The sequence below is a fragment of the Heptranchias perlo genome, chromosome 1 (assembly GCF_035084215.1).
Source record: "Heptranchias perlo isolate sHepPer1 chromosome 1, sHepPer1.hap1, whole genome shotgun sequence".
Taxonomy (NCBI): domain Eukaryota; kingdom Metazoa; phylum Chordata; class Chondrichthyes; order Hexanchiformes; family Hexanchidae; genus Heptranchias; species Heptranchias perlo.
The window spans coordinates 112,258,599-112,286,289 of NC_090325.1; the positions used below are offsets into that span (position 1 = coordinate 112,258,599).

At 39.8% G+C, this 27,691-nt stretch overlaps 1 protein-coding gene across 2 annotated transcripts; it reads right to left on the reverse strand.

Annotated features, from left to right (window-relative positions):
- Positions 1–1,043: 1,043 nt before the first annotated feature.
- Positions 1,044–26,968, reverse strand: LOC137324989 (uncharacterized). 2 transcript variants are annotated; one of them, XM_067989694.1, is made up of 3 exons: positions 26,711–26,968; positions 8,572–8,649; positions 1,044–7,601 (listed from the first exon to the last, which is right to left on the reverse strand). In XM_067989694.1, exon 3 carries the CDS (start codon positions 7,249–7,251, stop codon positions 1,780–1,782), a length of 5,472 nt encoding a protein of 1,823 aa, XP_067845795.1. In that variant the 5' UTR covers positions 7,252–7,601; positions 8,572–8,649; positions 26,711–26,968; the 3' UTR covers positions 1,044–1,779. The 2 variants fall into 2 exon arrangements, with proteins under 2 accessions (XP_067845795.1, XP_067845788.1); XM_067989687.1 differs by lacking the exon at positions 26,711–26,968 and adding an exon at positions 11,671–11,950.
- Positions 26,969–27,691: the final 723 nt, after the last annotated feature.

Genomic DNA, 27,691 nt, shown 5'->3' on the forward strand with positions numbered 1-27,691 from the left:
GTATAGATGTCCAGAAAAGTCAATTCAGAGTTCTTATTATAAATTACCTAAAACAAAGTTTTAATTTGGGAAATTTATGATTTCTACACCAACAACATCCATTCCATTACAATACTTAACCAATTTCTTTTCAAATTGATCAATACATTCAAATAGGACAATTATTAACCTACTTTCCAGACTCTCAATTCAGGGCAATACAGTTGGAAGCCAATCAACCATGCAAGGTTTACTCTCAATGCAGTGAGCAGCGGGAGTCTGTAACAGAAACATCAGCTTTTGGATTTGAGTATGCCACAATAATTCTCTCAAAGTATTTAATAGTCATTTTAAAAATAACTGATATTGATATGGTGATATTTCTTTGAATGAGTTCATAGTGTGCCGTATTTGTTCTATAGCACTATCTCCAAATCAGTCACCATTTTTCTCTTTTCCATCCTTTTCTCTGCCATTTAAACAAAACCAGAGTTATAGAAACAGAATTTCTACTTAAACAGGATTCAAGTAGTACCAACTATTTCTGCAGTATAAGTAGAGTGCATCAGTTGTTACACTATGTCTAACTGAATGATTCTTAATTGAGATGGAACAAGCAATTTGGAAAGCATGTAACTAGAAGAAAAACATGGCGTAAAAATCTCATGGTGAAGCAGAAGTCTCAAAAACTCAATACTTTTTACTTCATTCATAAATTTATCGAAGTAAGAAACTGATTTATAAAAGAATTCGATATCCAAATTACTCAAATACCAAAAAATGCCCATTATCAACTACACTTAATGGCCTAAAACTATTTTTTTAAAGAGATGCAAGGTTTCTTTCAGGGTTCAGGAATTGATTAGAAGTATTTCATAGATGGCTTACCTGCCATTCAAAAAAAAGGTTTTGATCAAATTTCTGTGATGGATCTCCTTAATCTCCTATATGCTGGCAGAAACCCTAAAATACAGCTTTTATTAAATTTAACTATTATTCCAAAAGAGAAGTATGCACTGTAATGAAAGACAATGTTTCAAAGTAACAGTGAAAATTTCACCTAGTTTTCTTTATTAAGACAAATATCAAACAACCATTATGCAAAAAATATCAATTTTCTGAGCACACCTAACTGTAGTGTTTAACCTACTTTACAAAATATCACTCTACATAGTGTACACAAGTCTAATACTGTACACATCATCTGGCCCTATACATTGAGTGAACATTCCATCTTACCATCTTTCAACGAGTACACTTAATATGAGTTAATAAAATTATATTGCGCTGTTTTAAAAACATTTTACACAAACAAAAATAGCACTTGTTTCACAATAGTTAGTTTTATCCATGTCTACAAAATGTTAAGTATCAAACAAGTGAAATTCATATAGAAGTTAGCAGTGTGGAAATTTTAAAAATATATCTTCAAATTCTTCTAATACCTCCTATTTCTCCCAATATCATATCCTTGCAATTTGTACAATTACATCAAAACATTCAGATGTTCCCTGCAATTGTAATTTTTAATGACAAATTATAACAGTAACGCTTTCTTTTTGACACGCCACCTCACATTTTTCTCAAGGAACAGCATTTTTTAAGTCAGCTTATCTTTCACTGCTAAAGATAACTTTTTTTTTTAACATCAACATAGCAAAAAGGAACATTTATAGATTTCAAACCAGTAAGTGAGCCAAGATGAATTAGTCACTTACAGAAGTTCCTTGTTCATTTTGAACTTGTGTACATTCTGGGCCAAAACCAACTCGGTCTGAAATTTCCCCCTGGTCTATCATTCTATATGGGATTTCTTTTCACATTCAATACTTCAGCTTCACTTTCTGTAGTTTCTTGAATGGTGGTAACATCATTCCAGTCCCGGGTGGCTTCCATTAAGTGGCGTTGTCCATGAGCAATCCACTCTTCCTGATCACAAAACATCCGCCCACAAAACCAACAGTGAAACTTAAACTGCAAATGTTCATTTTGAACATTTTTTACTATCTGATAATTATTTTTATGAATTTTTTTTAGTTTCATTTTCAACATATGCCTTTCCTTCACTGGACTGACTACCTTGCAGTTATACCATTTGTCAAGTGAAATGCCTCGGTTTCCAAATTCCTGTTTTTGATGTTTTTTCTTTAAATTGAGAGAAATAACAGTTCTCTCAGATAAAACCACCTTGAGTACATGTCCTCTGTACTTGCCTATTGTTTGCATTACATTAACTACCTCTTGAACATCTACATCTGGATGGTTTAACACAACTACAGGCTGATTGCGGCGAGGGCATTTCACCAACTGACTTTCACTAAATGGTTTGAGCCTCAGTTTGCGGGCAGTCTTTAATATCTCACAGTTATCGGTAACAACAGGAACAAGACAGTCTTGTTTTTTGATCTTCTTTAATAGGATATCATCCTGTATGTGACCAGATTTTCTTTTTCTGGTATTTCTGCGTTTCAACGGTAATTGCTCAGCAGCACTGGACTTTAACAGTCGAGATTTATGACGAGCAGCTGCCTTAACTGAAATAGTGTTACATGTGTTTGGTCTGTCAACCGAAACAGAAGATTGATCACAGTTACTGTTTTCCTGGTATTTTGCCTTAGGAGTGCAATTATTTCTTGAATCAGGTTTGGCACAAATTTTTTGCTTCTTTGTCACAGTTGATGTTTGCAATACTAATTTTCCTGCCATGCTAAGTGAAATTGGTGTCGCACACAATACTCTATTAAGGTTTTGTGACTGGTTGATAGATTGGCAACTTACAGTATCAGAAGTTGTTTTCTGTTTGGAGTCGTCAGCAGCGTTGAATACTCTAAGCACAATACCACTTGGAACAACCTTGTAAGTAGTTTCGTGTTTAGAACAATCAGTATCTTTTACTAGGTAATGAGGAGGTGGTGTGTTTTCAACATTAATTTGTCTTTTTGTAGAGCAGAGTGGAAATGCAGAAATACGTAAAGGTGACATTTCTGATTTGGACTGCAGTTGTGAAAAATGCAGATTTGGCATATCTTGCCCCATGTTGTCATTTCCAGACCCATTTTCACAAGGAGAGTTGGGTACAATGTTCTCAATTTCAGCAGCATTTTGAGAATTAACAAGGAGATCTACTGCATATTCAGTCTGGTTAGACATATCATCTGCTGTTTTATGGAAGCATCTAATTTGATGCACACTGGGAGGTAAAACAGAATGAATTTTGTTGATTTTACTGGGAGGCTTTAACTGATCTTTGGTATGATTGCTTTGCTTGTCTGCAACAGATGGGGTTGACAATGAAATTCTCTGTAGCTTTACTGTGGATGGAAGTGTTACCTTTTCTTTGAGCAGTTCAGTTTGGCCAAGGCTATAAGGTGCTCCTTCAAGTTTCTCAACAGCATCAGTAGAGCTAACATTTTTAGGAATTGCACTTAGATTACAGCTTGAAAGAAACAAAGAGACTTTGTTTTGCAAGCTAAACTGGTGGCAGACTTTCAAAGAGGATGTTACACTAGTTATAGGTGTATCTGCTTGTAACTCTTCTGAGGACTGACAAACATTCTGGCGAAAGGAATGTCCCTCAGAACTGCTAGTATTTGGTTCACAAATCTTTGCAAGCGCTACTGGTGATTGATTCTGAACTGCTATTTGTGAATTTCCTGAAGTTGAAACTTGCTGTTCAAAAACATTTGGTGTTCCTTCAGAGGGATCAGATGTAATTAAAAAGGTGCTACTGAAGTTATGTGAAACTGAAGGTTTCCGAAGCCCATCTATACCTGAAGATAAAGTATTAGGCAGTGATTTATTTTGAAAGGATACACCACCTGGGGATAAATTTGGAAAAACATTAAGTTTTGGGTGTGAGAAGAGTTTAGTTTGGTAATTCTGTGTCACAGCAGTTAATGGATTGCCAGCACTGCTAGGCACAGTATTTGATTTTATTCTCTGCACAAAGCTGTCCGTTTGTGTGGAACAATCCACTGCTGTATTATTATTGCTTGTGGGAGACAATCCTAAGCATACATTGGAACTGCTTTGATTTAAAGAAAATTCACTAGAATATAGATTACGGGTCCGCTGGATCATATGGGCATTGTCATCAAACTGGTTTGCAGAAAACCTGTCTTGAATCTCAACAGGCAATATTGGTGGCATAGGAGCCAGTGGTGGTAGTAACGAAAGACACTCAGCCAAGTTATTACCACTGGATAACTGAAATGGGCTTCCACTTATAACTGATGTTGCATTGAGGTCTCTATTTCCAGACTTTGACACACACACTGGATTCTTGTGACTTAATGATTCACTTATTTGGCAGCTTTTATTGGATTCTTGTTTTTCAAGGCAGTTTATGAGACTTTTACTATTTGCCTGACTCTGGGAACATAGGTTAGCTTTCAGGATCTCTTGTGCTGAAGTGAATGAAGTACAATTGTGGTCCTGATCATTATCCCATCGAATACTCTCTGGCACATCATTAGTACCACAACTAAGAGAAAATACTGAAGAAATTATAGGCCACTGTGTATCAACAGAAGGATCATCAGTGGGCTTGGAAGTATCTAGGTCGCACTTGTTACTGAAATCACTGAAGTCTGTAGTAATTGCAATGTCTTGTGAGGAGTCTTGTGCATACTGAATATCAGGGGAAACAAATGAAAATTCCTCCCTAGTTAATTTGCTCTTATCATGTAACTGTGATAGCATTTCACTCATGAATACAGAACTATTTGTAGACACAGTGGTAAGCGAATTAGTAGCAGCTCCTTCTGAACTTGGACCAATAGCATTTTTTTGTAAATTCTGATCATGTATCTTTGTAACCAAACTCTGATTGCAGTATCCTGATTTAATTTCATCATCATTTGCATTAATTTTTTTATGCTCCAATGCATTCAATTGCCGAAAAGGCAAGTCTGGTTTCTTCCTGCTGTTTTCACACTTTCCCAATGTAGGATATGAATTGCTAACACGGTGTACATCATTGTGATCTTGAGCAAGTAAGCACGATGCAGATACATTATGACGATTCTGCACTGCAGCAGAGCTCATACTATGATTTTCAAATGAACTTTTACAAGCTTCAGGATCAGTGGGTTGCTTATCAACAATACCAGTACGCTGACATTTCAAATATTCTGTGTGAAACATACTTTTAGGTACAAATCTAGCTTGTTTTACAGATGAACAGTTAGGTGTAATTTGATGATTACTGTTTTTAGAAGCTAGAGTTTTGTAGTTGCTGGACAAAGTAGGGGATATCTGCAACAGTGAAGCCATACCAACATCATGTGGTGTACAGCGAGATGTGATACAAAGCTGTGCATTGGCTTTAGGTCCATCAGTTGGCAACGTTTCAACTGATTTGATAGCAGTTTTGCAACTGGAGTCTATCAGTAGTTCAGAATCACACAAAAGCATACTTTTATTTGGCAACACTGGCACAGCCTTAGACAATTGTACAAAAGGTTTTTCAAAAGTTAAGGATTCCTCATCAATTTGACTGAGTATCTCTTGGGTATCTGCATTCAAATCCTTCACAGTGGTTTTGCTGTATATAGCACCTCGCTGAAGACAATGCATCGCTTCCCCCAAAACATCTGGGGATACAATGTGATTCTGCTGTGAACCCCGAGAAAGGTCAGCTTCTGTTGATTCTCTGCTTTGTAGCTGTTCTGCAACTACACTCCGGTTTTGTTTTGGACTGGCTTTGTTTCTACTCTCCAATATGGAAGTGTTGCTAGCCATTGGTTCTGTATCAACTGGAGACGGAGGGTTTGAAAAGAGCATTTTAGATTTTATTCCCATACTCTTCTGGTCAGCATCAACAACTTCATTCAAAGGACCTACTTGGGGTAATTCAATTTTTGTCAGTAATGTAGGCAAATGATTTAACATATTATACTTTTGTGGCTGTGCAATTTCTGTATTTACATGCTGCATTCCTTGTAGTGGAAGTGTAGTTGTTCCTGATGCACCAGCTCCTAGCACAGGGCCAGAAGCTGCTGAAACTTGTGGGATTAGTTTGAACACCAACTGCTGTTTCCCATTAACAGTTTTTATTTCTATTAGTTGAGCCAAGCAGTTAGAAGGAATAACCACCTGTGCTGGAGCAACCAGCGTTAATGGAGTACCGGGCTGAACAGTATGTTTAGAAGATGCAAGTACCTGTAGTTGAATCTTTCTAGCATCAGTGGGAGAGCAATTCAAATATTTAGTATATTCTACAGTTGTTGTATCCACGCTTTCATTTACACTGGTACTGTTTGTACATGTCTGTGGAAGAACAGCAACATCCAAGTCTTGCACTTGACAAGAAGTGCTATTGGGATTAGGAGCCAAAGCCGCTGAATCTGCCATCTGATCATGTAGGCAAACGTTAGCAGAATTCTCATTTTGCATAATTGCTGTTCGTTTAACTTTTAAGACATTCTTAAGTTTGGAGAAAGCCTTCTTCTTATGGCCTTTCCTCATTGGTAAAACTAGCACAGATCCACCATTTTTTATGATGTCTCTGTGTACTCCCTTGGTATGTTTCACAACATAATCCTTTCGGACTGCACCATAATCACAATACCTACATTTAAAGGGAAATGTTCCAGTATGCTGTACAGAGTGACGCTGGAATTCTCCCCTCGTGTAGCAAACACGATCACATCGTCCACATTTGTACTGAATTTCTTCGTGTCTCAGAATGTGTTTTTGAAACTGAAGTGGATCTTTTGTTGAAAACCTGCATTTATTACAATACAATGTATCTGGCTTTAAATGCCTCATTTTATGTAGTTTCCCCTCCATACTCGAGGATTGATCTTCCTTGCTCTCACTGTGTTCGGAGTGCAATGTATGGTCCATTTTGTGTGAAATTGCATGTACATTCATTTGTTCCACATCATCCACAGTGAAACCACATCTGCTACAAACAAACACAGGTTTGTCTTCGGGATGTTTCTGTTGGCAGTGTTCCTGTAGTTCTGCAAAGCTGAACTGCTGGATATCTTTACACTTAACACAAAACATTAACATTTCATTTATCTCTTTTCCACATCCTTCTACATGATCACAGATTTCTATTCTCTCTTTACTTATTCTCAGATTCTGTTTTGACTGTTGCTTTTTAGCACCCAAATAACTCTTGATTCCTATGGTCTTTCTTGCGGTCTGCTTTCTTCCAGTACCACACCTCACTGAGACTTCTGAAGTAGTATAAGAAAAACTCTTCCTCCCTGGGAGATCTTCCATTTTTGGCAGCAGCACTCTTAACCATTTAAGCTGCATTTTTAAAATTTGCTTAAATTTCAGCAGATTTTTAAAAATTGATCTTGAAAAGTAAGCTGTGCAGTATTAGCTCTTTCTTGTCCTTATACATTCCTGTAGATCAGTTTTCCAATTCAGTCTTGAGCAATCATCTGCAACATTCCAATAATAGAAGAATCTTGTTCTTTTATATGCAACATTTTCACTGTCGCCAATAAAAATCAGTCACCTGCTGTGATTCAATGAAGAACCACCAGAAATAAAAGGGTTTCCTTTCTGCAAATGTTCTTTAAACTTCTTTTTTACACCAGGGCCTGAATTTCAATACTGCAAGGATAGCCCATCTTATAAGGCACTAGAAATGCTTCAACCTATAACAAGAAATAAATGGGAAAGTTATGTTTTACCTCAGTAGTTTATAAAATATTGTATGGACTATGAAAATAGCTGTTTCACCTGAATTACAATACAGAAAGAATGAAAGAAATTGGTGTTTGCCACAAAATGCTAATTATTCAGAAGTTAAAAGCTGTGTGGGAAAGCACGACACTTGGGGCATTGCTGGTTAAACTTCCCAAGAATATTCACTTCTTAAATCCACTCTTCAAGTATAATTGCACATAGTGATTTAAAGTAGATTTCTCATGTCACTCAATTATCTTACAATTTGGTAACAAAGCTCAGGTAAATTTAATTCTTAAATTCCAATTAAACTGAAATTTCTAGATGTGGTCCTCCCTTTTGGCAAGCAAGGATCAACTCCTAAACCTTAAAATATTTGAATATGCACCTCAATGTTAATTGCAAGAAAATTACATAGAGACATATGTATGGCTAAAAGCTTAAGAGAACTGCAGATAACAAGCTATGTTGCATCAGCATAAATCACTTCACAACTTCCAAAGTCTTTCAGTTGGTCAGTTTCCTTCTGCAAAAACGGAACAGATCAATTCTTAAATTGCAAAATTAATTTATTCATATGGAACTAGTTCTCAAAACGGTTAGGATATTATCCTCCTCTTAAAGTTTTGTCTTGAATTGATCAAAATGATAGTAATATATCCAAAATCTAGATTTATTTTACTTCTTTTAGTCAACTTACAGATTCCTGACTCATAAGTTCTAAATCCATCAAGAAGAAGGAAGAAACGGCCTATTAAATCAGCAGTATTTTAACGAACTCTATCAACTACTTTCATTTGAAATCCATTAAGGTCTCCTGTCAGTACTGAACAAATTTAAGGGAACATTATCAAATACTATTAAAATCTCATAACTATTATCACTGGGAAAAAAAATCTTCACAAGCATTTTCCAACTACCAGCTGGAGAGAGATTTACCTGGACATTTTCAGCGTTTTTAGTCACCAATTTCACAGGTCTTCATTTTTGCTAAAATGACACTTCGCCAAATGATATCTAGAAGTTAAAAAGTAAACATATCTATTAAAATATCTTTCAACTACTTCTTTTACAGCAGATACTAAACAGCTCTTTGTTTTAATGAACACATGTCAACATCAGCTTGTTACCTCAGTCCTTTAAAATAGACTTCTACATTATCAGCCCCATTGATGTTAAGTTAAGAACATAAGAAATAGGAGCAGGAGTAGGCCAATCGGCCCTTCAAGCCTGCTCCGCCATTTAATAAGATCATGGCTGATCTGATCCTAACCTCAAATCTAAATTCATGTCCAATTTCCTGCCCGCTCCCCGTAACCCCTAATTCCCTTCACTTCCAGGAAACTGTCTATTTCTGCTTTGAATTTATTCAATGATGTAAGTTCCACAGCTTCCTGGGGCAGCAAATTCCACAGACCTACCACCCTCTGAGGGAAGAAGTTTCCCCTCATCTCAGTTTTGAAGGAGCAGCCCCTTATTCTAAGATTATGCCCCCTAGTTCTAGTTTCACCCAACCTTGGCCTTTAATTGCAGGAATCATACTGTAATCCATTCTTGAAGATCAGTACAAAAGGTGTTTTCCTGTGTTATCTATGGCTTTATTCTCTTTCTGCCTCAACAACCCAGTTTCCAAATCATTTGGAAGAATTTTCCCTTCTTTCCTTTGGTGTTCAGAGATATATGCAATCCATTTAAGCCAGATACTGCAGTAACAAAATTCTCTTACGGTCTATATATTTGAGCGGTTTCAGAAGCTCTTGGGTTCTTTTTCCAAATTTTTAGTCTCTAGCCCTTTCCTCTTCCCCCTCAACCAGAATTTTTAAAGCACAGAGTTTTATTTTTCCATTAAAATAGTTGATCACCCATGGCATTGTTCACTAGTGCGGTCTTCTGGTGAAGCAGGGTTAGAGAGGAGGGAATAATTGGATCTGGACGTTAGACATAATTTAGTCAACATTTTATTACATATTACGTCCTTATTTTTATAAAAATGTATTTCCTTTTCAGTACTGGCTTAGGAGCTGGGAGATGCAAAACTGAGATGCTACATTGCAAGGGAATTGGAGTTGTACAGGGCTTTGGTGAGACCACTCCTGGAGTAGTGTACAGATTTGGTCTCCTTACCTAAGGAAGGATATACTTGCCTTACAGGCAGTGCAATGATGGTTCACTAGATTGATTCCTGGGATGAGAGGGTTGTCCTATGAGGAGAGATTGAGAAGAATGGGCCTATATTCTCTGGAGTTTAGAAGCATGAGAAGTGATCTCATTGAAATGTATAAAATTTTGAGCGGGCTTGACAGGGTAGATGCAAAGAGGCTGTTTCCCCTGGATGGAGAGTCTAGAACCAAGGGGTGTAGTCTCAAGATAAGGGGTGGCAATTTAGGACTAAGATGAGGAGGAATTTCTTCACTTAGGGGGTCATGAATATTTGGAATTCTCTACCCCAGAGTGCTGTGGATGCTCAGTCGACTGAGATCGATAGATTTTTGGACTCTAAGGGAATCAAGGGATATGGGGATCAGGCGGGAAAGTGGGGTTGAGGTCAAAGATCACCCATGATCTTACTGAATGGTGGAGCAGGCTCGAGCGGCCGTATGGCCTACTCCTGCTCCTATTTTTTTTTAAGGTGCTTATGTACAATAGTAGCTCACTAGTAGTACTTGTGTTACTGGGCTGATGATCCAGTGAATACAACTTCAAATTCCATCATTGCAGTTTGAAAATTTGAACTAAGTTGAAATAAAAAGCTGATAAAATTGACCATGAAGCTGTCGGATTGTAGTAAAAACCCAACTGGTTCACTAAGTTCTTTAGGGAAGGATACCTGCCGTCCTTACCCAGTCTGGCCTACATGTGATTCCAGTACCACAGCAATGTGGTTGACTCTTAGTAAATAATGCAGCTTCCATTATAAATAGGATTGATATGATGTGTTTAACTAGCACCTACAGCTAGATATAAACTTTCCAAAGGGGGTCTATATCCCTGTGAAGAGGTGGGGGGGGGGCTGTATCTCCATGAGATGAAGGGGGGGGGGCTGTATCTCCATGAGATGGGGGGGGGGGGCTGTATCTCCATGAGATGAAGGGGGGGTGCCTGTATCTCCATGAGATGAAGGGGGGGGGGGTGCCTGTATCTCCATGAGATGAAGGGGGGGGGGGGTGCCTGTATCTCCATGAGATGAAGGGGGGGGGGGTGCCTGTATCTCCATGAGATGAAGGGGGGGGGTGCCTGTATCTCCATGAGATGAAGGGGGGGGGTGCCTGTATCTCCATGAGATGAAGGGGGGGGGTGCCTGTATCTCCATGAGATGAAGGGGGGGGGTGCCTGTATCTCCATGAGATGAAGGGGGGGGGTGCCTGTATCTCCATGAGATGAAGGGGGGGGTGCCTGTATCTCCATGAGATGAAGGGGGGGGGGGGGGGTGCCTGTATCTCCATGAGATGAAGGGGGGGGGGTGCCTGTATCTCCATGAGATGAAGGGGGGGGGGGTGCCTGTATCTCCATGAGATGAAGGGGGGGGGGCCTGTATCTCCATGAGATGGGGGGGGGCTGTATCTCCATGAGACCCCCTCCCCCTTCCCGACCGCAACACCAACCGTCCGCTCGCGCGACAGTAACGGTGCCTTTCGGGGAGATGGGCGGCGAGTCCGCGGGACTTGGCGATTGGGACCGGTTTGTCCTTCCATTACATCTCCTGAAATACACGGCCGTTCAACCACACCAGCGGCCGGGGGGGGGGGGGGGGGGAAAGAGAAGGGAGGTCGCGGCCGTGGGGGGGGGGGGGAAGAGAAGGGAGGTCGCGGCCGTGGGGGGGGGGGGGGGGGAAGAGAAGGGAGGTCGCGGCCGTGGGGGGGGAGGGAGGGAGAGAAAGAGAAGGGAGGTCGTGGCCGCAGGACTCCGCGCTTTTACAGCGTGTACAGAAACCCGCCAAACAACGAGAGGCGGCGGGCTGCGCACCTCGACCCCCCGGCTCCCCAACCAGTACAAAAGACCGAAACACGAGAGAGAGAGATGGAGAGAGGATGGACTTACGGCTGGCTTCTGTCCGCTCCGCTCCTATTAAAAAGTAAGCTCCATTCCCGCAACCCCTCATTATAAACAGCCTTCTCTGATGATGATGGTGATGGTCAAATAGTCCTTCGGTGACTACTTTCCAGCCTCTTTACCGCGCTCGGCGGCCTCAGCACTGGCTCCGCTGCCGGCGACTCGCTTTCAAATCACCGTTGTGCACAACCGCCCGCGGCTCCCATTGGCTGCCCGCTCGAGTATAGAAATCTACTGGTATGGAGCAGGCGGCCGGGCCAACCAGGTGAGAGCTTCTGCTGTAAATAGCAGTGCTCCTCCTCACTGCCCCTCTTCAACACGGCGGCAGCGAAAGGTGGACCGCGTTAGAAATCCAAATTAAAACTGATCTCAAGACTCTTCTCACCAGAAAGAAAGAGACAGGCAGACAGAAATTGACGCATCGTTATTTGCAGATCGGAATTTGTTCTGCAAATATCAAACCCCTACAGCAAAGGAAAAGTTCAATAGTACAAAAATAAACTGCATTTTTGCAAAATGAAAATTGGTTAAAAACCGATCTGAACACTCCCGGTATTTAAAAAGGTCGAAAGACCATTTGTTAGCTCCATTCAAATTGCAAAAGAATCAAAAATAAATTTTGATGAGGCCCCCCTCCAAATTACAATCGCTGAACCCTCCCCCTTCAAAAACACTGAAACCAAGGTAAAAATCGGTTGCATAAACACGAACGAAAATATACATTCTGCCATTTGCCTACAGCATTGAGCTAATAAAATGCATAGTTAGTTTTCCGCTACCGATATTTTAACCCAAATGACATTTATATGGCTACTGAGGGATTTGCTCATTCAAGCAGATTGGGTGGCAAATGCGCAAGTAGGAAAAAATGTTCAGAATATAAAAATACTTTAAGGCAAAATGTAATAAATACTGAAGGTTAGAGATTGAATTCAAATTTTAAAAAGAATTTGCTGACGTGTAATTATTTAAAATTCATCTTTACATGCATTTAATTATATTGAACTGCCTTGCCTCGGGCATCTTGTCACAGGGTTACTAGTGACCATTTTACCTTTCTATTATAATTTACCGGCAGATAGTTCTTAAGCAGTGGAACCGGATTTTCTTTAAAGAGTAATCAACATTCCTGATATTATACTGAAAGCCCCATCCCCCATTTAAAGTATTCCACATAGTGCATAAATGTACTGTACTATAAAAGATCCTGCACAAATTGGACATTTTATACCAACCATGATAGTTAAAAAATTCTACGCATGACAATTTTTAAAATATACAAGTCTCTCAAACAGAATGGTATCTACTAGTTATTATTTATGTTAAAGGTTCAGTAACTTTAATTGAAATATTTCGCAATAAAATGAAAGTTGGAATCTATCCTCATCCATGCTTAAACCCATATGTTTTCACCATCTCAGACTCGACTTCTTCAACTTGTGTTCCAGCCTACTGAGCTAACTGAAGCCGAACCAAGTCATACCTTGTGTTCGTAACTTCGGCAGAAGAGCCGCGGAAAAAAGCGCTTTTCCGGGATTTCCACGGCTCTTCTAAAGTTACGTCGGACAAGCAGTAATCCTCAGCGGAGGTTAGATGCTTTCAGAATACACTGTGCAGGGACTATGTTGGATATCAGCCGGGAGACAGAGCTTAAAGCTGAAGAAATAAGGAATGTTCTGTGTGCAATAATAAAATGTGTTCTAACAAAAAGATTGTGCTGGGCAAGGCTTATGTATGGTATATCTGGATTGTTACATTTGTAAGCTAATGAAATAGATCCAAGCTGGGAAAATACCTTTTGGGAGGCTAAAATTGAGATGGTGGTATTGTTCACACCAAGACTTGAATGAAAGAGGGGCAACAGCTGCAGAAGGTAGTAGAGGGGAAAACGGGATGGCAAGATCTTATAGTAACTGGCCAGCTAGGTTAGGATGATCATCAGTTTAATACACCCAACAGCTTGTGTTTTAGAAAGATACCCTACAGTCCTGAATTAATAGGCTTGTAACAAAGGATCAGATGTTTCAGCTAAAGCCAGTACAAAACTGGAGGATGCCAAGAGAAGATCTTGATGCCAAGTCCATAAAGGCATTTGAACAGATGGAATAAATCCCATCACATGTCTAAAACAATATTGAAAGAGCAAGTGATATGGTGCTGAGATAGAGCTTTACACTATTTTCTATGATCATTCTGGTCAATAATTCACTTTGCATTTGTGAGAACAGGTGAATTCCTTGGCTAGGGCTGGGGCTGGATCCTCTTATACAAATCAGTTAATCAAGCTGGGTATCATGATCATTGCCTCGCTACATCAGTGGCAATTTTCTTGTCCATCCTCAAAGATGGTCACTTGAATGTTTCAGCATCAGTTGGTACCAGACAACAAGCTTAAAAGACTCCATATTGGGATAAGATTTGAACATTTGTTGTGCTAGGATGGCCTTCCAGTCCATAAGATGGTTGTGGTAAGCCTTTTTGGATTAACTTCAGTGTTGTAATGCTGCTAGACCGATAGGAGCTAAAAAAGAATAAAATATTTTACATACTCAGTGAAATCAAATATATTTCTATTTAATTCAGATTTGTTTAATATGAATTAAACATCGCTCATAAATTGGGGTGTTTTTCATTACAGCAGAGGAAATTATGAGGTGATTCGATGGAGCTGTTTAAAATTTTGAAGAGACGTGTTAGAGATTTAGGACAAAAGAGCAGCAGGAAATATTTTGTAACATAAGAGGGTTGTGAGGCTGTGGAATGCACCATCAGAGTTAGTGACTGAAGCAGTGACCATGTCAACATTTAAGAAAGGTTCAATTGGTGGTTGAAGGAAAGAGGAATGAAGGCATATGGGCAAATGGGATTAGGACTACCGATCACAGAGGATAAACACCAACATTGACCAAACTGCTCTGTTCCGTGTTGTAATTTCTATGTAATTCTATAAATTAAAGCTAAGGCACCTGGTTTGAATTTTTCCAGTACTCAAGATAATAAGAATTCATTTTTAAAAAATCTCTCTCTGGAAGATACAATACAAGTAGTAAAAGCAATTGCCAGAGCAATTCCTGAATACATTGAGGCAACCTTTACATTACGGCAACCATTTTATTATTTTAAAGCCTTAGGTTTTCCAAATTAAACACAAAATTGTTCATGTCTCAGCTCATTATTTAATGAGTACACAAGACCTAAGTCAACATATACAAAATCCCATCTATAAAGAAGATTTTTTTAAAATTCAAGCAACTAACATGTTATAAAAAGGGCAGAAATGCCCAAGTAATTTTAAACAAAAATAGTCTGATTATATTTAGCTAGGGCCAAATTTAACATTTAGTAATCTTTCAACAAAAAACAATTTTGGGTTAACTTAGTTTGTAATATTTCTAAATGTGCATTTTGTGTTAGTGAAACATTTGATCTTTTCTGGCATCATGCATCAATAATGCTATTTGGAATATTGGTAGTAGCCAAGTACACAAAGTTCCAATCATGCAAATTTTTGTAAATAATCTAGTGTTTTAAAGTTTGCTTAAAATCTTTCTTTTAGTGGGTTATTTTGGTTAGTGCCAGGTAGTTTCTCTGGGCCTCAAAAGGCATCTTGACCTCTTTAGCAATGCCAAAGTGAAAATTGCCTGGTAAGAGTGTGAACATAAAATATCTACACAGAAAGGTCTCATATAGCAAAACAATGCTATATATTAGAGATAAGGATTGTTAAAAAGTCACATTTATTGCTGATTTAACAACTTTATTTAAATTGGTTGTTTTTCTAGATGCTATTTTTAAAATCAAAAACTAGGAGCAAAATTGGGGGTGGGGGGGGGGTTGGAGAATGGACCCCAAAAACATCCTGATAAATTCAGAGGAAAAAAAGTCAGTTAATACCTCAAAATCATTATTTGGATGATTGCTAAAACTCAAGAAAACAAAATTAGCCTCAAGGACCAGAAACAATGCACCTTCCATTGTAAATGGATAACTTAAATGAAATGAGGAATACTGCACTTAAAACATTTCTGTTCCATTTAACACAAATGACTCTCCTAAAGTTGCCTGCTTATGATAGAAAAAGTGTGCAATTCCCCTGACCCCAAGATCCAGGGTGAAGCTCTATTACTGTGAAAAACTGATTTGTTATATACAGGAGATAGCTCTGTGATACAAGCCAACAATCATTTAGTTGGTAAACCTTTGCTCCACAGGCCCCACCATGGCGTTATGCTCTCGTGAATTTAATTCCATTTGGTGTATTGGCTTCATTTATCATAAATTTTCAAAGTTCAACTAAATTTCTATTAACATTTTTTAAAATTCTATTATTCCACATGTCGATTTCACAACACATTGGCAGTATATTCAAAATATGTATGCTTAAACACATTGGATACATCAGCATATTTCCTATGGACACAAAATGGATAAATACTTCAAGTTGCCTAACAACAGAGATTATAAAATGTACTCTTGCTGCTGAACTCAAGTCTTCAACCCTTCCCTTGAAAGAATTCGGTGCTGAAAAAAATTAGGTCCTGAGCTGCAAGTACATCACATTAATGATGTCAACATGTACACTGCATGAAGTTGGTGCTGTATGTGACATGTGCAAAGTTCAGGGTGAATTCAGGTATTTTAAGCTCAGAATTGTGAATCAGTTTTTAACCAATCTACAAAAAGTTGGTAAATTGGTTAAAAACCAGCGGAAATCAGCTGAAATAAACTTTAAATGATTCTTCTACATTTTGTTTCTAGTTGCCCTCCTGTGGAGTTGCTCATAGACAAAATGATTAAAATGCATGCATTTTTCAGGGCAATGTAGTAAAAGTGTTTTACCCAAGGCATCGAGCCATCGACAAGGCCTCAACAGACCTCAAAGCCTGAGCCAACCCTAAGTATACATAAAACTTTCTTTTAATGGGTTAGTATAGTATAGACCTTTTTCTCTAATAATGGTATGCATTTTGAAGTCAAAAGGTTTTCTTTTTTGTTAAAGCAATTCTAAATATCTTCTACTTCCTTACCTGCCAAATGTGTATGGACTGTAGATATTTGTTTGATTCTAGGTCCATATTTTTCTAGGATGTAATAAATGATCCTTTTTTATATTACAAAACCTGATTTATGCCTGGACGTTATTAGGACAAAGAGCCCACTAAATTAAACATAAAATTGATTGAGGATAAAAAGGTATTTCTTCAAATTAAAGAATAAAATCACATTGCACCGTTTGTCCCTTCAGCAACCAGAGGCAGGCAATAAATGCCAGCTTAGCCAGCGACATGCACATCCAAAGTATTAATTCTTTTGTTTTTAAAAAAAATAAAATGTTTATTTGGGACTCGAGATTAAATTGAAAATAATTTGGAACACTAGATTGGGTATGGATTTATCAAAAGTTAACTATACAATACAATGCAACAGAAGTGTTCAAAGGATGAACTTGTTTTGGTTACTGAAAAGGGGTTTTGCAAAGCACATTAAAATAGCATTTAACAGAAATTTCTACTCTTTATTGCATAGAAAAGCTTCTACACTGCTGGTGAAGTTTTGTGGTATGGCTGCATCATACTGGTGACAATAATAAATTAGCAGCATGCAGTTATTTGCATGTCTCTACTTGTTATTAATTAAATAGCAATTGAAACAATTATGTTTTGAATAAGATAACTGCTATTTGCTGATGTCAACTTCAATTGTCCTATATACTGCAGTAAGTACAACAAAGCAGTCCAAACTTTGTTTTCATGAGGTAGAACTTTTAAGGGCCACACAAAGTTTAAATCCACTAATCTGCAACCTCAAGTTGCTTCTACTAACAGATCAGAATGTGCTGATTTAGGATTTATCCTCCAAAGCACTAAGATCAGGCCTTTTCAAATCACCAAAATTTAAACAAACCAACAAACAAGACATACAAGCACAAATAGGAGCAAGTCGATGTATTTCGAGGGTCAGATTGCTAGCACTCGGGGGCCGCAGGTTGTATATCTCTGGCCCAAATCATGGACAAGTGTAAAATCTATTCTCACACTAAGCTAGTAACCATGATGTGGAGATGCCGGTGATGGACTGGGGTGGACAAATGTAAGGAGTCTTACAACACCAGGTTATAGTCCAACAACACCAGGTTATAGCTTAATGTAAGACTCCTTACATTAAGCTAGTAACAGCATGGCTAATTGTTGCATGCCTGTGGCATGAGAACATTATCATTCTGTATCCGTAATTTAAGTAACATGGTTGCAGCTGCAATTATCTGGATAGATGCAAGAGCAGTACTTGTTTTCAATGATACCTTTTGCTAGATGCAGTCTCCAGCAGATTCTTATTTGGCCAGTTTCTCTTCACCATAGCGTAACTGATTAGCTCAGATCAGTAAATCAGTTGCTGATTTTAAATACTAAAGTGAAGGTAAATGCATTAACCTTTGGTGAGGTCTGCGATAGAATTATATTGGAGGAAGTTCTAGCAGTGCCTGGATATGACTGAAACATCGAAGTTTGACAGTCACTGAATCAGTAGTGGTACATTCAGAAAAGGTCAATGTTCATATAAAGACATAGTCAGAAGTAGTTGTACAAATAGTAAAGGATATCATATCTAAATAAGGTCACACAGCAGGCATAAATTTGCAAATGAATGTAACTTTCTAATCCTCAAAAGTACTTGTATAGACATTTGATCTGCCTTTACACTCATTGGGCTCGATTTTCGGACATCCGAGACGGCGGGTTCGTGGCGAGTGGGCTCTGAAAATCGGGGATTCCCGGGGCAGGTCCAGAGCCCGGCTCCAACCCGCCCACTTCCGGGTTCCCCAGTGACGCGCTTAGATGCACACGCAGTCCCCGCATGCGGGACTCCCGCTGGCAATTAAAGCCGACGGGATCCCACTTAAACCAATTAATTAGATAGTTCAGGTCATTTGCAGACCTGATTTGTAGGATATTTTAGGAGGGGTGGGATTTTCAACTCAACTGAGACAGTTTCCCGTGTTGCAGCCACCAGCCTGTGGCAGCTGCAAAGGTCCATCTGACGGGGGGGGAGCGAGGGAGGGGAAGAGGGGGACCCTCACTTATTGCAGGAGGTGAGGGGGGGGGGGGGGGGGACCCTCACTCATTGCAGGAGGTAAGGTTGGGGGGTGGGTGGGGGGAGACCCTCACTCATTGCAGGAGGCCACTCTGTCACTTTGGACAAAGTTCGGCCTCCACCACCCTCCTCCTAACAATTAAATTCACAAACATGCAACCTCAACCCCGGTGTGCAGACACATTTACCTACCTTGCGGACCCCCTCAATCATACGTCTTCCGGATAGGGACCGCCATAGCTGCAGTCATGACCTCCTCGGAGGATGAACAGCATCACCAGCCTCGCCGTCCACCTCTGACACGTGGAGCTCCACAACACAGTGCTGTGACACATCCACCTGCACAGCAGGAGGGAGGGCGACTGCAGAGAGAGATGCATCGCAGAAGGCACTACCCTCGCCACAGGGTCTACAGACCGAGGCTCAGCTTCCTGGACCTCTCTGAGCAGCAGTGCACACGGAGGCTCAGAGTCACTCGACATGTAGTCATGGACACCTGCAGCCTCCTTCATGCCGAGCTGCTCCCGGCTGGCCCGAGCACCATCTTCTTACCTGTCGCTGTCAAAGTCACCACTGCCCTCAACAGCTTCTCCTCCGCATCCTTCCAGGGTGCCACCAGGGACATCGCCGACATCTCAGTCGTCTGCACAAAAGAGCCCTGCAAATACACCTACACCCACTCTGCAGTGACACAATGGGTGGCATCAGGTGTGGGTCTTCATGGTGATCCTCAGGAAAGAGTATTATTGCACAAACCAGACAAGATTTGCAAAGACGTGGCAGTAGTGGTGACAATATAATATGTAATGTGAGTTGATCAGAAATCAAATATAAGTAAAAACCATGACAAACCCTCAAACACCCTTGTGCATCCCCTTCATGCTCACGACACGTTTGCCTTACGCTTCCTACTACACATATGCGATGCATGCCCTGTGGTTGCAGCACAGGTAGTGGCAGGTTGGGTGAGGCTGACCGTGAAAGAGATGCATGAAAGAGAGAGTATGAGACGGAGCCATGAGATTGTATGAGGATTGGGTTGAGTTGTAGTGGTGGGATGAGTACTGGCGAGGTGAGTAAGTGCAGGTAAGATGAGGATGAGCTTTGAGTGGGTGTGAGGAGTGATGTGACAGTGTAGTGTTGGCAGTGCAGGAGATGTGGGGTGGGGGCGGTGATGTGGCAGACGGAGTATAGGGGAATGAGTAAGTGTACTCACTTCGGCTGACCTGGTTAGGTCATTGAAGCGCCTCCTGCACTGTATGGAGGTGCATGATATGTTGGTGGTGCTGGTGACCTCCTCTGCCACCTCGAGCCAGGCCTTCGTGGTGGCAGAGGCAGGCCACTTCCTCCCGTCCGCCGGGGAGAAGATCTATGTCCTCCTCCTCCTCACCCCATCCAGTAGGACCTGGAGCGAGGCATCATTAAACCTGGGAGCAGCCTTCCCCCTCGGCTGCTCCATGCTGTAATTTTGGCTCCTTTCTGCAGCTTCAGTCAATAGGGCTCCTCCAGCTGACAGCCTATGATGCGGCTGCGCAGGCCGCCTGCTGCGCAGCTTTCCAATGCGAAAGCCAAGGTAAGTGCCTTCAATTTGGCTGCGATCGCGTGAGAAGCACTCCGAATTCACTGGGCGCATTACCCACGCGCCGAGTCGACCCCCCGCTGCCAACCCACCTCCCTCCTAAAATCGAGCCCATTATGTTTACATTTATTTCTATTATGTGCAGGCCATAAAATTTATCTTTAATTTTACAATGAGGGAGAAAAATACAATTGCACAGTAAAATGTGTTGAACAAATGAAACTGTCCCTTTTGACACAAGCAGAATCATAGAATGATATTGTACAGAAGGAGGCCATACGGCTCATTGTGTACTTATCAAATTGTTAGCTCTGAAACCCAATCACTGCCTGTTTCTTTTAAATCAGGAGACAGATCAACTTAATTTATAGTCTCTGATTCCAACTGAAAGTTTTAAACCAAGAGATTTTAGATTTATGGTTTTCTCAATCAATTTTTAGATGGTACCTTTTTTTTTGATGGGGAGGGAAGAAGAAAGAGGAGAGAGGAGTTTTCCCACATAGATCTGGAATGTTGGCACAGGCAATTTTCTGACTTTACACTGGTGGTATGCAGCCTTGCCCATTAGAACCACATATCGAAAATTCCAACCACTACTTTAAATGGCTGGGCACACGCTGCACACTAATTTCTAATATGCACTCCCGGCAGGCAAGCCTCCCCTTAACCCTAAAATGCATAATACATGTTTGATGAATCCCAGACCAATAGTACAACTGAGGCAAAATGAGAAGTCAAAACAACAAATCAAGAAATTACATTTGAACTCTTTACAAAAATCATATTTTGACTTTGTAAATGGGGCTATTATAAACATTTATGCAGCCAATAATTTTTCCCTCCAAAAACTTAATTTTCTTCTCTGCTCCTATTTTTAACATTAAATTTTTGTTTAAATCACTTCCCCCACTATGAGGTAGACAACAACCTGGTCTAATGCAGATCCTTGGCATATCGTTTGACTCTTCTGAACTTCTTTCCCACCATATCATCCATTTCCAAAACCAAATTCATTCACGACTGAAACACAAACACCTGCTTCTGCTCTAACTCTCCCAACTGCTACCAAAACCCCAATCCAAGTGTTTATCAACTTGAAGCCCAAGTTCTCTAATAAAAGTAATAATTTACGCCACAGCCTCAACCACAAATTCCCATTCCCATCTTTGCCATGTTCCACTGGCTTTCCTTGTCGTAATGGATTAATTTTAAGATCCTTGATCTGGTTTCTAAATGATGATGCCTCTATTCTATCACAGCTGCCTCCATCAGCTGTAAGTCCCCATTCACATTCTTTGCTGCTCTGACACCAGTTTGTTTCTCATTCCCCACTTTTTCTGTTATACCACTGAACCCAACTTTTCTGCCACTGAAGTCCTCCCCTCTAAATTTCCCCCCCCCCCTTCCCAACTTTCAAAAATATCTTCTAAAATCTCTCCTATTATACTTTTGACCCTCACCTCAAACTTGTTTTTTCCCTCTTGCTCAGTGTCCACTTTTTTCCTTTGCTCTATAAAGTGTCTTGAGGCACCTTGTCACGCTTCAAGGAGTGCTATAGAAATGCAAGTTGTCCGTGTTACTGTTCTAGGCTTCTGCTTAGAACTTTTGATCCATCAGTTAAGAAATTTGTGAAACAGTCTATGATGTCTCACCTTTGCTTTTCTTTCCTTTACCATGGAGAAAGTGCTTAGATCACATGCTGTACATCCCTAAAGAAACATCCAAGATAAAAGAATTTGCTACATGATAAATAGTGAGAATAAACATCCAGCCTACAACTCCATCATACAGGACATGCTGTAATACCAGAAAAGAAGTACTTATTTATTGAATATACATGGTCTATAATTAAAGGCCATTCAATACATAAAAGTAATTATAACCAAAAACTGTTAACAATATATCTAGGTTGTCCAGCATGGCTACTTGCACCATACTGTTGAATATGAATAAGAAGAATTCCTATGATTAAGTCTCCATGTCATTTGTATCAGTGATTTGTATCAATTTGGATTGGTGATACTCATAGAAACCAGCTGGGATTTCTGACAAGCACAAAGCACATCACACAATTGTATTCGGCGTCTGGAACATGCTAGTATCGGCAACCACAGAGTTGAGTTCACACCACATGGTGAAATTCTTCCTGTCCATAGTTTTAGCAATAAAGTCAACACAAGTACAAAATTGGAGATCCCTGTTGATACCCAGCAAGTTACTAAATGACGATGTGTTAAAAGCATTTGCTCAAAATTAATTTTTTAACAGTATTTCTCTCTGTGAATCAAAAATGTTGTTTGGCATAAGTTATACCACAAGATATCAAGAATGAGATGAATAATCATTAGGATCAGGTCCATTTCTAATCTAGCAATATCAGAAGGTACTCTATACTGTAAGTCTCGCTCCATTTCACAATGATTGAATGGTTGCATATTAGCAACTGTCTTAAATCCAGATATTCAAATTCTTTTGTTCAAGATTTCCCAGTCACACTGATCTGCAAGCTAGTTCTGATGAGGTTTTTTTTTTAATTCACAGTTAATAAAGGTGATTGTGAAGCAGGGCATTAACTTTACTTCATACAAACCTAACTTACATGATAAAAAGTTTTCATCGCATGCATACAAGATATGGAATTTATCACACGTAGGTGAGATAACCCAATTGGAACTATTTTCTCCTCAAGCCACTGGCAGCTGGGGGGAAAAGTGAAACAGCTGTGTGCTATAAGCAGCAGCAAGCACCAGCTGTAACCATAATAATTCATAGCCAATAACTGCCACTGAGCTTCTTGTGGTATCCAAAGCACATTTGGTATCACTGTCTTCCCAGCTAATGTCCAAAATTCTCTTTACACCATACATTCCAAAACCATCCAGATTTTACATCTGTGCATATACAAGTGTTCAAGCATCAGCACTATACAGAAGTGCTGACTGAAGTCCACATCACAATACATCTCCCTCCTCCTCCACGGTGATTTCCATAATCTGTCAAAATACTTCAAATAGTAATGGCATTTATAAACATATTAAAAATAAAAGAATAGAATCACTCAGGGATGGAGGAGGGAGTTTAATTATGGAGGATGAAGGTATGGAAAGATATTAAATTGCAGAGATATTAAATAAATATTTTGCATCTGTTTTTACAAATGTAGTTGAAACAGTTATCAGAGATAATTGTAGAACAGGAATTGGTTCTGAAAATATTAGCAGAACTCAAAGTGGATATGTCACTAGACTCTTCATGACATGCATCCTAGGCTGTTGAAGGAAATCAGAGAGGAAATAGCACAGGCTTTGACCATGATTTTTCAATTGTCTTTAGATATGAAAATTGTGCTGGGGACTGGAGGGTAGCCAATGTAACACCTCTGCTCAAGACAGGAGAGAAGGATAAACCATGTAACTGTAGACCAGTTAGTCGAACATTAGTTGTGGGCAGCTGAATAGAAATTTGGTTGACTGACAGGAAAAAGGTTTGGGCTAATGGAGAAGGGTTGAAAATGGTTTGCCTTAGGTTCAGTATTAGGTCCACTTTTGCTCAATTACACAGGTATAGATATCTATGCACATATGTTTGCACAGACACATATCTGTAAATGTTCTGAACTTGAGCATTGGTAGCACAAGGAAAGAAAGACAAATTTGCATTCACATAGCACTTTTCGTGCTCTTAGGACACTCCAAAGTGCTTTACAACCAATGAAATATCAAAATTTGCTGATGGCAAAAGTTTGGAGTTTGTAAGACAGCGAGGAAGATGGTAAAGAAACTTCAGAAGGACGTAGATAGGTTACCAGAATGGACAAACGGGTAGCAAATGCAATTTAATATACATGTGCAAGATAATATATTTTGGGAGAAGAACAAGGCATGAGAGTGTACATTAAATGGAAAGACACTGAACAGTATCAATGAACAGAGAGACCTAGAGGTTCACATATATACCTCCTTGACAGTGCAAGTACAGGTGAATAAAACCATCAAAAAGGCCAGTAGTATTTTGGGTTTTATAAGGGCATTGACTTCAAGAGAAAAAGATAATGAGAAATTTGTACTAGGCAATCGTTATAGTACCGTACAATTTTAGGTGCCCAACATAGAAAGAAAAGGGGACAAAACTTGCATTTATATAATGCCTTTCACAATCTCAGAATGTCTCAAAATGCTTTGCAGCCAATGAAGTAATTCTGAAGTGGAGTCACTATTGTTATGTGGGGAAAGTGCCACAAACAACAATGAAGTAAATGACCAGATAATTTTTTTTATTGTTAGTTGAGGGATAAATATTGGCCAGGACACTGGCAGAGATGAGAAACTATATTTAGGAGGATAAATGGAACTATGCAGCAGAGAAGGCCAAGAGGAGATTTAACAGAAATTATGAAAATTATGAAGGGTTTTGATGGGGTGAATAGGGAAAAACTATTTCCTGTGGTTGGGGAGTTGGTGGCGAGTCGTCATCAATTTAAAATTGCCACCAGGAGTGAAGAGAAGGGTTAGGTTTGGAAATTCATCCACTGCTTTGATCACCTCATCTTATATTCAATAGTGATTCTAATTACTGGTGATTTGGCATATTTGGTGATAAACCTGCTGTGCTGTAATTTGGGCTTATAGAAGTTGAGTACATTGTGGAAGCCAATTGGCTTGTGGAATACAAAACAGTAAAAATAATCTTTTTTTCAAAAAGTAGCAATCTTCAAGTGACAAATCAAACAAAGAGAAAATGTTAAGTGTTTAATTGTTCACAATATTCATGAACTGGTAAAGAGAAAAAGAGCAAAAGAGCAAGGATTCATCACATCCCATTCATGAACTGGTAAAGAGAAAAAGAGCAAGGATTCATCACATCCCATTCATGAACTGGTAAAGAGAAAAGGACCAAGGATTTATCACTTCCCATTCATATATATAGGTGTCAAATAAGGGCAGGTTTTAGCACAACTATATTTCCTTGTCCCTTCTCTCATTGACCAATAAACTGCCAACATTCACTGTATGAGTTCACAAGTGAAGAATGACCACTTGGGCAAAGTATTGGAGTAGCACCAATCAAACTGAACTGCGTGAATCAATACCTTCAGGAAGGATGGAAAGTGAAAAAGAATTTGTATGGTGGAGGTCAGTTTAAAAGACCATTTGCATTGGATAGGCACATGAATGTACATAATGCCAGAGTATCCATTTCAGAAATAACTCATCACAAATAAACCATGGATATTCATTCCAGTCATGGGAAATAATCAATATACATCACATTCATTCATCAATCAAAATGTAATTGTTAATCCTTCAGTGTGGATATAACCACCCAGTAATCTCATGGAGCTCTATGGTTGTAAATGTTATGACACCAGTCTTCAAAAATGATCTAAAAGTGCCCCAAATTCAATATACAATAGTGGATTGAATTCAAATTTTATCTTCGTGTTTAGATGACACTTTTATCATTTGAACTGCTTGATGAGATTATTGCCTTCTAATGTCCAGGTATCGGTTGTTTACAAGACATTTCAATCCTCTGAAGACATCTCTATTCCCAAACCTACCACTGGAGGCCGAATTACAATCTCGCATCCTTCCTTTCCAAATCTTTATATTATGTAGGTTTCCTGGCGTTTCAAATTTAAGTTTAGTACAAAGCAATTCATTTTCTAAAAACAATTAGAAGATGAAAAACTTAAGACATTTAATATCGTTTGAAACTACATTGTATTCAAAAAAAAATCTTCTGGTTTGTTTTCACTAGCTTGCACGCTATTCAAATCATTGAACATGAATCTGTACACGATTATGGTTTGCAGCGCAGCATATCACGTTTTATTTCACTACTTTGCAGCATATTACCCACTGAAAGCCAACTCGCGCAAATGAGTATGATCATTTGTGTAGGTTAAGCCGATCACTGAGTGGCGACACGCCATCATTCAGGTCCAAAGAGTAGACTCCATTCGCTGGTTCCTGTAGATTGGCCCCGGATAAGTTTTGCGCTGTAGCACGAGGATCCGATTGGCTGCCTCGTGACTATCTGGAAAAACAAGTAGATTTCTACTGCCGCTGGGGATAGAGAAAGAGCCAAGTCTCAGCGCCAACACAACCTCACCCCTTTAGCCTTTTAAAAAAAAAGTAGCTTCGCTGTTGTCTTTGAACAACAGCCTCTCCCACCCCAAGGTCCCCGGGCTACACAAACAAAAGCTCCTGGTGTCTCCCGCCGAGCACTGAGCCTCACTCAGCCCGACCCGTTACACGCATTTCAGACACTCAAACAAAGTACTCACTCCGTCCAGCAGACAGGCAGCAAAAAAAACTCCTCCACCACCCCCCACACACACACACCACCACCAACCTAAAATAAAACACGCCGCCTTCTGCCGTTCCTCCTCAATTAAAAGAGAAACAAAACGGGTCCGCCTTTCGCGCCATGTTAACTCCCGTTTTCCTCCGTGCAGTTGCAGGGAAACGGATTGATTTCTTTCTCTCCTCTCCTCTCACCACTCGCAGCCGGCGGCGTGTCCTCACTCCATCTCCCAACATCAAAGAGTGCGCTGACTCCAACTGAGCGAAAGGGCAGAGCATCGGCGCCAATGGAACCCGCGACGCCTTAGAACGTGATTTAAAATATAAACAGATGCAGCAATACAAAAGATGCACTTTGACAGGAATTTATAATTGAGAGGAATCCAACAACTAGTTGCACTATTTGACCGGCGCAGGGATACCATTCTGCATATTTTCTGTGACTCATAGCTGTCATTTTCACGGAGGTGTGTGTATATTTTATATACATGTTCAGTGTATATATAATGTATATGCACAATGTATACATTCGCAGCACAGGAAATGTCAATAATCAACGTACTTAAGAATGTGCATTGTAGAAGAAGCTGTTCTTCATGTTCCAGTCTAGTGAAAGAACTCGTTACTTCTACTTCAAATGAGGGTTGTGCTTCGGCCTGAAATGTAGCAGCGAGCTCGGTGAAACCACTGGTTTTGGTTTATTGACGACGCGAGTCTGTCATCTCGACTATTTGCTGTGGGCAGATTACTGGATGTTTCTATTTCCTGCCCACTCTGCCCTATTTTAGATTACGAACCCCGATGCGAAATCCAATACGGATTTAATGAAAATGAGCTTATAATCGACGTTTTACAAAAAAAAAGTCAAAAAGCAACAGGGCTTTTTAAACTAGTAGTTAATCTTAGAGCAAAATGTGCAGAGTGCGAACGTTAGTTTAAGCTTACGTTGATATAAGCATCAATAGAAGCATGTTCTCAATGCGTCGCTAAATAAGAATCGCTAGCTCCAGTGCTAATCGTGTTTTGCCAT

Coding starts and splice junctions, on each gene's coding strand:
- LOC137324989 (XM_067989694.1), bottom strand. CDS start 7,251: ATGCAGCTTAAATGGTTAAGAGTGCTGCTGCCAAAAATGGAAGATCTC.